The sequence below is a fragment of the Candida orthopsilosis genome (assembly GCF_000315875.1).
Source record: "Candida orthopsilosis Co 90-125, chromosome 2 draft sequence".
In the NCBI taxonomy this organism is placed as follows: Eukaryota; Fungi; Ascomycota; class Pichiomycetes; order Serinales; family Debaryomycetaceae; genus Lodderomyces; species Lodderomyces orthopsilosis.
The window spans coordinates 1,624,140-1,633,261 of record NC_018295.1 but is presented as its reverse complement, the minus strand read 5'-3'; the positions used below and the strand labels follow the sequence as shown (position 1 = coordinate 1,633,261).

At 36.7% G+C, this 9,122-nt stretch overlaps 4 protein-coding genes across 4 annotated transcripts; 3 read left to right on the top strand and 1 right to left on the bottom strand. All coding sequences in view use genetic code 12, as the record gives it.

Moving 5' to 3' along the window:
- Window positions 1–1,009: 1,009 nt before the first annotated feature.
- CORT_0B07810 (hypothetical protein) lies at window positions 1,010–1,183 on the bottom strand (the record flags this gene model as incomplete). The annotated part of the gene is made up of 1 exon (XM_003867875.1): window positions 1,010–1,183. One exon carries the CDS (start codon window positions 1,181–1,183, stop codon window positions 1,010–1,012), a length of 174 nt encoding a protein of 57 aa, XP_003867923.1.
- A 1,339-nt stretch (window positions 1,184–2,522) lies between these two features.
- Window positions 2,523–4,013, top strand: CORT_0B07800 (Frs2 tRNA-Phe synthetase; the record flags this gene model as incomplete). Its single annotated transcript, XM_003867874.1, has 1 exon — window positions 2,523–4,013. The coding sequence occupies one exon, from the start codon at window positions 2,523–2,525 to the stop codon at window positions 4,011–4,013; it is 1,491 nt and encodes a 496-aa protein (XP_003867922.1).
- Window positions 4,014–4,170: 157 nt separating this feature from the next.
- On the top strand, window positions 4,171–5,409 carry CORT_0B07790 (transcription factor; the record flags this gene model as incomplete). Its single annotated transcript, XM_003867873.1, has 1 exon — window positions 4,171–5,409. The coding sequence occupies one exon, from the start codon at window positions 4,171–4,173 to the stop codon at window positions 5,407–5,409; it is 1,239 nt and encodes a 412-aa protein (XP_003867921.1).
- Window positions 5,410–8,124: 2,715 nt separating this feature from the next.
- CORT_0B07780 (hypothetical protein) lies at window positions 8,125–9,117 on the top strand (the record flags this gene model as incomplete). The annotated part of the gene is made up of 1 exon (XM_003867872.1): window positions 8,125–9,117. One exon carries the CDS (start codon window positions 8,125–8,127, stop codon window positions 9,115–9,117), a length of 993 nt encoding a protein of 330 aa, XP_003867920.1.
- Window positions 9,118–9,122: the final 5 nt, after the last annotated feature.

Here is a 9,122-nt window from a genome sequence, read left to right as displayed (position 1 = left end):
CAATGTTCTCCACCATCATATGACAGTTTCTTCATGATTTTCTTTCACGTGAATATGAATATGGGTTGAGCTTACACGAAAAAATGATCCCACGTCGTGTGAGTGATGTAACTAGGTTGTCGCGAAAATGAAGAGCGCTATTACAAGCTACAAAGACCTGAAATTTAAGTTAAGCCAGGAAAAGCGCAAACTATAAGTCATGGAGGAAAGTCTACCTTCCAACTTTTTCTCCTTTATATTTACTCGTCTCTTCAAACTCTTCTCTACTTGCACCAAAAGCAATTCTAGTGTTAAATCCGATAGATTTGAAAAACACAGTTCTTGAAAGTACTTTTTTTTTTCTCTTGTTTGACCCAATCACAAAAAACCAATCGCAATTGTTACTAATCATGTGCAAAACCAAACCGTTGGTAGCACGGGGTATGAATTTGGCATGTAGAAAACATGCCATTGCTCACATGGAGCCAAAGACATTTCGAAGACATTTACTTTCACCGTGAACGAGGATCGATATAACCCTTTTGTATTGGTTTCAGATTTAAAACTATAGCCAACCTAGAAATTTCATATCAAAGTATTCCAAAATTTTTATTTTAGAGTTTGTACGAGAGAAGATGACTTGAAGATATGGGGAAATAAACAACTTATCATTAAGTTCGAGGTTTTTCATAACAGTTTCCGAGTAGTAGACTATTAATGGTATGAGTTTGCAACAATTATTAGCCACAAGCCGTGCGGAAATTCATTTGTGCAACGCACTACCTATTCATTACAGTGCGATGGTCCATAAATAGCCAAAGAGGAAAGAGCGATTTGAACTACACGAAGACACTTTCAACCATAAAAATATTTCGTTATATTCTACTCAATTGCAAAACTAAAACACAAAACTTTCGAACCTCTTCATAACAGGAATTGAATACAAAGATAGAGCCTCTTCTAAGCATCACATCATATCATATCAACCTTAACTTTTAGCCTTCGGCTTCAAAAAGTAGGTTTCAGCTCATCAGTACCTTAGAATGACATACAACGCGTAAATGATACCTGGAATATAACCAAGAATAGTCAAAAGGATGGAAATGAAGAAACTGCTGTTACAACCGGTTTCCAAAAAGACACCAAGTGGTGGTAAGATGATAGCAGCAATAATCTTAATAATATCTGAACAAGTAAAAGGCATTGTGAACTGGTTTGTTTTAGGATGTAGATAGTTCTCGAGAAGATGGTAATTCAGGGGTTTTACGAAACAGGGATTTTCAATGACTATTTATAGTTTTTTTATTTTGGTTCGAGATGAATGATCGTCAAAGAGTAATTTTGTGTGTTGTTTGCTATGTGTTTGATGAGTGGTTAAGTTTGCTACTGTGCGGCTCTATTTTTTTATTGCATTGCCTTGTTTCCGTTTAACGTTTTTTATTTAACCTTGAATTTTTTCCGTTATGAATGACGTTGCTGAAAAATCATACACAAAGGGAGTATTTGTATGGCTTAGTCCAAACAGATCATTCGAGATTTCAATGAAACAAAATATGCATTTTGTACACTACCTGCTGATATCTTTATCTTTGCTAAAATTACCACTCATCTCATTACGACTAAGGGGAATGCCGATGTGGTACTAAATGGGGCAAAATACTGCTTTTAACTTTAAAACCTTTGGTTGCTGATACCCTTCTCCAAGAAAGCAATCCTAGAAATTTGAAAGGATATATACACACAACAGTAGATACTAAGGGAGCAGGTACACTTGGCGGAGTTCAATTAATCAGGTCATAAATAGATATATAGAGTAAAGAATTTGAGGTTGTTCACATTGAAAAGAAGGAAACTTGGAGGGAGCAATAGTAAAGTAAGGAAGTTTTAATGTATGCGGCTGTGGCCTACGTCGCCATGTAGTCTAATTCAAATATACGTATAGTGTGACAGAGGCAAACATTGGTTTCACTATGATATCATACTTTTGAAGGGGTATATGGGTTATTGTTTCATTAGCAAATATGTCAATGATTGTCGGCTATACCTGTATATAAAACTTTAATCTACCATGACGTATTAGCGTTTGTGTGTGATCACAATTTCTCCATACTTTACGTCAATTGATTCAGAGTCCCAAGACTTTAGCTAAAAATAGAATCAACGGACTTTCTTAATAGATCATCACGCTCTGTTATCTATTATGCTACCCACCGATCATCACAACAATATAATTTTACAGAACTCCTTGTCTTTTCTTTGCGCTAGACACAAATCTACTACATGAATCTAGGCAGCTATATTTTGCCCCTTGATGATCGATACACTAGAACAATAGCCTAACCCACAACATACTTGTAGAACCCATTTTATCTTTCACTTCAACTACTTAACTACCACCCATTTAAAATCACCCTATTTGCGTGCATATTGTTCAAAATTTTCACTGTGAATTTTTTCTTTTTTTTTTTTCAGAAATGAATCATTATAATCAAACGATCTTGAGTTAGTATCATAGTCAAAAACATCGTCCTCAATATTCAAAGATGTCTGATATACAGTTGAAGCTTTTAAAGCTTGTTGACTCGAATAATGGAGTTGTCAAAAATACTTTAGATGTCACTGAATTGACCAACATTGATGCCAACACTTTACATTCTAATTTGGCTTCTCTTTGGTCAAAAGAAATGGTGAATTTCACTAGAATTGAGCAAGACCACTGGGTATTGACCAAGGAGGCAGAACAATATCTCAAGGCCGGTGCCACACCAGAAGTGCAAGTTGTAGACGAAGTTTTGAAGGCTTTAAACAATTTAACCATTTCTGAATTGAAGGAAAAGTTGGGAACAGCTGGAGCTGTTGGACAAGGTAAAGCTTTCAAAAACAAATGGTTGAGCAAAGATGGAGACAAGTTGATTGCAAATGTTGAAAAATTACCTAATGATACAGTATTAGAAGAATTGAAGACTATTAAAGAAACCGGTTCATTAGATGACAAGAAGGAATTAACTGAATTGAAAAAGAGAAAATTGATAAATTTAACAAAAATTGTTGGATACAAGATTGAAAAGGGTCCTAAATTTGCTCTTGAGATTGTTAATCTTGAAACTGATATCACTTCCGATATGATTTTGAATAACTCATGGAAAACTGCTCAATTCAAACCATACAATTTCAATTCAGAGGGTGTTTACCCGCAATCAGGTGCATTACATCCATTAAACAAAGTTAGAGAAGAATTCAGACAAATCTTTTTCTCACTAGGATTTACTGAGATGCCATCAAATCAATACGTTGAGTCTGGCTTTTGGAATTTTGACTCGTTATTTGTTCCTCAACAACATCCAGCTAGAGACTTACAAGATACATTTTATTTAAAAGATCCGGTAAAGGCTAAGGAACCAGAAGATAAGGAATACTGGGAGAATGTAAAACAAGTACACCAAGATGGGAAGTATGGATCCATTGGATACAGATACCCGTGGAAAGCTGACGAATCATTGAGAATGGTTTTAAGAACACACACCACCGCTATTTCAGCAGCAATGTTGTATAAGTTAGCTAAGGACCCTAAACCTACGAGGTTATTCTCCATTGATCGTGTTTTCAGAAATGAAGCCGTAGATGCTACTCACTTGGCAGAATTCCACCAAGTAGAAGGTGTCATTGCTGGATATGACATTACTTTAGGTGATTTGATTGGGTTTATGGATGATTTCTTCGGTAAGATGGGTGTTGATAACTTGAGATTCAAAGCTGCCTACAATCCATACACTGAACCATCATTAGAAATTTTTGCATATCACAAAGGATTGAAGAAATGGGTTGAAATCGGTAACTCAGGTATGTTTAGGCCAGAGATGTTGGAGACTATGGGTTTGCCAAAGAATTTACGTGTTTTGGGATGGGGATTATCATTGGAAAGACCAACTATGATTAAATATGGAGTCTCTAACATTAGAGAGTTATTAGGACATAAAGTATCACTAGATTTTATTGAAACAAATCCTGCTGCTAGATTGGATGAATTGTTATAGGGCCATAGTAGAGAATATAGAGAAAAATCGTGAATGTAAATAACATAATAACGGAAGTAGGACCTTTGTAGTGCGCGAATTGCAACAAATTCCACCAAAAGTAAAGAGAAAAAAATTGATTCTAGAATGGTGACGGCAATTTCTCCACTAACTAACAATGATTGGAGCTACTGAAGTCAAACTAGAGCCTAGAGATGCTGAACAGTCAACTGAGGTAGAGATACCGCAAGTGGCGGCACCAATCGCTCAAGATGTTGTATCAGGATCGGAGTCGCGTGAAGTCACTACCGCACCTCTGACCAACAATCGCATGTCTCCAACTCAGGAATTTACTTGTCGATGGAATGAATGCAACGAGAAACAACACACGAATCTCACGAATCTAGTCAATCATGTAAATGTCACTCATATTGGACCTCCAACCACTGGACCTCAAACAACATCTTCAACGAATCCCAAAAACATTTGCTTATGGGAAAATTGTTCACGTTATGGAGTAGAACAACCAAGTCGGTTCTCTTTGATATCACATTGTCGTACACATACAGGCGAAAAGCCATTTTTTTGTCCTATACCTGAATGTGAGAAACATTTTACGCGATCAGATGCCTTGACTAAACATGTTAAAGGTGTTCATGATTTACACAACATAAAGGATCAATTAAGTGCGTTGAAGGAGAAAGCTAGGCGAGGACAATTGGATTTGGGTTTCAATGTGGAGAACTTGAGTGATGAAGAATATGCTAGGATTATTGATGATGATTATGAATTGAAAATGCCATGGTGGTTTAATAATGAATTTGTCAATTTGTTAAAGGAAGTGGAGTCTAAAGAAGATAATGAATTTACAATTGGCGATGTTGAAAACCTCCCACTAGATACAAGACAATACTGGCTAAGTGATATTAGAATCAAACAATTTCTCGATTCCAAACCGGTGGAAGAAGGTTCATTTATTAATGAAAATGATGCCAATAATGATATTGTCAACATAGCCAAGAAGCAATACCAGTTTGAGCATCCGAATGAAATTATCCCTGAAATCAATAGTAAAAACATCTTGCATTTCTTATCTCAAGACTCGAAAAAGTTAGCGTCAAAATATATTACAAAAAATCCAGTTTTGGATGAAATTGAAAACATTGACAAGATTACTGACTTGCCTGAACTAAAACAACTACACAATTCTTTATTGAACCAATTGAATACAGGATTGAAGATCAATAAAGTTGTCTCGAATCAACTACAGGCCAAAACCAAGGAGAAACGACAACTTTGGGCTCGTAATCAATTACTTATAGATGCTAACTTACAAATTGGATTGCCTCCAGAAGCAAACTCTACACCACAGAGAGTAATGCAGGATAGATTTGATGAGGAATTATTACGTGGATGAATAAAACGCAGGGTTGTTGCGTGATGGAGTGGGGTGATAGGTTGGGGTTAGATGAGTTTTGAGCTGTGGCTGAGTATGATTGATTTTAGTCGAAGACAATGCTACAGAGTTGTGATACATGTCTCCCTATTTAGACTGCATACATCATTTATCATAGGGAAAGAACGTAGAACTCGTTGTTACTCTTGATGCTATGTGTCACTGGGGGCGGGGGAGGTACCAAGTAGGCTCACATCTGATCTAAATACATAGCTCAATATACACAGCACGTATGTGTTAAAAGTTCCAATTTACTACCGAACTCCGTTTTGAATTTACAATAAAGACAATTCTAATGTAAAAGTAATTGAGATAGGCGCTTGTGTAATTAGCGTTTCGTGCATTGGGTGTACACTAGTTTTACACCAATGGACTACATGAAATCAATGTCAACGCTTTTTCGTAATTGTGAATCAAAAATGTAGGTTTACGTGGTTTCTTCCTTTGCCTGCTAGCTACTCAATATATAAATCATTACAACTTTTCCGTTCGTGATTGGTGGGGTTGAGTTATCACTAATTACTTCTCCATGGTTGATGTGACTCCCTCTCATACTATATCTTCTACCAGCCTCTCTCTTTACTTGCTTACCCTACTAGCCCACTTTCGTCTAGATGAACAACGTCCACTTTTTCTATTCTTTATTGAAGAAATCTTTTTCAGTTAATGAACACAAAGTCTCCTGTGACGAATGTGGTAGAATTGTTGAAGGATAGTGCAAAAACCACCAAGCACAAAACCTTGATTTTTAAATTTCATTTCGGACTTCGGCATGGCTGACGAAGCTAGAACCAACCGGGAAGTAATTGGAGGTCATTAACACTCTATGCGTGATCACATAACCAAACCCTCTTTCATATCAACGAGTACCTATAACTCACACACGGTTTAGCTTGTCAATGTCATTGTTCATTTGAAGTCGTATTAAAAAAATGAACTGGGTTTACCTTTCCTATGTACAATAGTGACAACACCTCAAAAAAATTTCATTTTCGACGATTCAACAAGACTGTAGATTTATTTTACTTTATGTATATCTCCCTGCTTGATTTTTTTGAGTTGCTTCAATAGTCTACTTTCAAATGTGCCCTTCAAAGTAATAGGTTGAAGAGGCACCGCTCAAAGTTGGAGTTTCAACGCTTAGAGGTAAACTCTTCCCAACGATAACTTTGCTTGATTTCACACAATAACGTAGCTTTGAAGGCTTTCTTTTGTGCACTCGAAATCATTCAATGATTTTTGTTTTTTTGCTTCCGCCTCTGTGGCACGCATGGCCAATTTGTGATGTGCGCTAAAATATTTAACCCCAAAGAGGAGAGAGAACAACAGACCAGAAAAAAAGAATTTGAAATCAAGCATTTAACATAACAAATTATGACCACAACCCAAGAAGAAAAGTATTAGCGAGAGGTTCATGATCCCTATTCGGCTACAGCAACTATCAACTGTATCTATAATTACAGCGATTGCAACAAAATTGGTTTAACAAAGATATCTTCTCAAGTGTCCTTTACCCAGTGTCGCACTTTACAAGTTTTGTAACATTTCAACTTAAAATTTTAGATTTTGCTGTTTGTGTAATGTTGCACCAATGTATCTTTGTGAAATTTGTGGTTTAACTAAGTTACAAGCTTTCATGAAGAAACTAAAACTAAACTGAACAAAGTAAAGAAAAAGAAGAAGCCAGAATGAACAAACTGGTTTATTGATATATACTTTAAGGCTCCTGGTCAATTTCAGTTTCGTCTCGCCCACATCATTTTTCTCAACTTAGCCACACTCACACAGGTTTTTTACAATATTACCCTGGATCGCAAACAAATATCTTTCTTTGATTTGAGATCACACAACTATCGCCGAAAATTACAAATCAGAACTTTAGATCACAATTCAGTGATATTGCATTAGAACTAGGAACTTCTTGGAAAGCCATTGACCGTACCTCACGAATTAAGACATCTTTGGCAACACCGCATACTTAAAAGCTACTTTTGTCAATTACTCGGGAAATAGTGGTGTAGGTGCAACGGAACGTCTCACTCGACTGCCTCCCTCCTTGTCCACTATCTATATCAAGAATAATTACGAAAATTTTCTTGTCAGTAGTTAAAACTGCGAACATTATAATTGTAACCTTCCATTTTCATTCAGATCTATAAGGTCCGACCTTACTCCAATCCGAGCCAATCAAATTAAGTTTTCCATTATCAAAGGCTTCACAGTTGATTCTCGAAAAAATACGAATTGAATATATTCAATCAATTCTCAGCACGAATTCACTAAAATTTTTCGAAGCTGAAATTGCCTACTTTTCTATTATTGATCCTTATACCGTTGAAAGGCGTCGTCTTGAAATACACAGTATACAGAATTTACCAAGTTGGTAACCAATTACAACTAGCTCACCGCCTTTGATTGGTTAAAGCTCTATTACTAACACACTTTAACAAGCTAATTTAGTTCGTTAGTGATTCCTGTTAATGTGAAAGTGTGCAAGAATAATATTGACAGGTGCATAAACTTACATACATCCACACACATACCCCAGAGACTAATAAACTGTGGTGTTGATATAAAGGAGATCCATTGTCCATTACTGATTAAACTTAGTTGATCGAATTGTCCAACAGATCCTAAGAAACAGGCAGCCTCAAGTTCCACCTTTCACTTGTAAACATGGAGCTTGTCAATAACGATGAACAGATAAGTGCTTTGTTAGATACTTCATTATGTTTTGAGCAGATCTTTCCCCAACTAAGTATTATATCCTCCCTTACCTCCTCGGCCACAAACAATACCCCTACACAAGTTGTGCGGAAACTGGAAAGGGGTAACTCATCACCTACCGAAGACTTTGCATTTGATTGTGAGCAATTCACCTTTAGTAATGAGATGATCAATGAGTACGCTTCAAATTTTCAATGGATTAAGCTGCTTGATGATGAATGGTCACAACCTGGACCCAATTCGAAAACAGATGAGATAGCATTGGAGCCACCATCGGTTGAATCAACCTCAAATAATCTGCCTTCCTTGGAAAGTTTGTTGTCCCAGAATTCACCAACTATATACAGTCACCCTGATTCAGCAGCGTGTATGGTTACAGAGTCCAATAACATGTGTCATAGAAAAACGTTGAGTTTGGCCTCACCGTTGCAAATGCCGGACGAGGAGGACTACCTCATGCCAACGTTCAAACCTATACTGAACAAACGAAGAAAATTGACAACTAATGAATGCCAAGCCAAACGACGTTTGTCCCTTTCTTTATCCACTAAAAGCAAATCCTTTGATGCAAACCATTTCAAAGGTAATGACATATTTACGTATAAATTTTGCAACAAGAGCAAACCACAACAAATGAACTTTAGAATCAGCAAGTCGACAAAAGAGAATTCACAACTTTTGCGACCCCCATTAAAACCATCGGTTACAATTACTTCCATCGACACATTAAGTCGGACCCGACAACCATCGTGCCCTACGAATTCAGCGTCAAGAATCGTCGTCACACCTCACAATAATTCAACACTGGCATCCGTGTCTAGCACATCCACTATTATATATGTTGGAAATCCATTCTATAAGCCATTTCATGGAAATGCAAGGAAGCCAAGCGTGAATAGGTACTCAGAAGACATAATAAACAACAAAGAAAGGAATACATAAAGGAT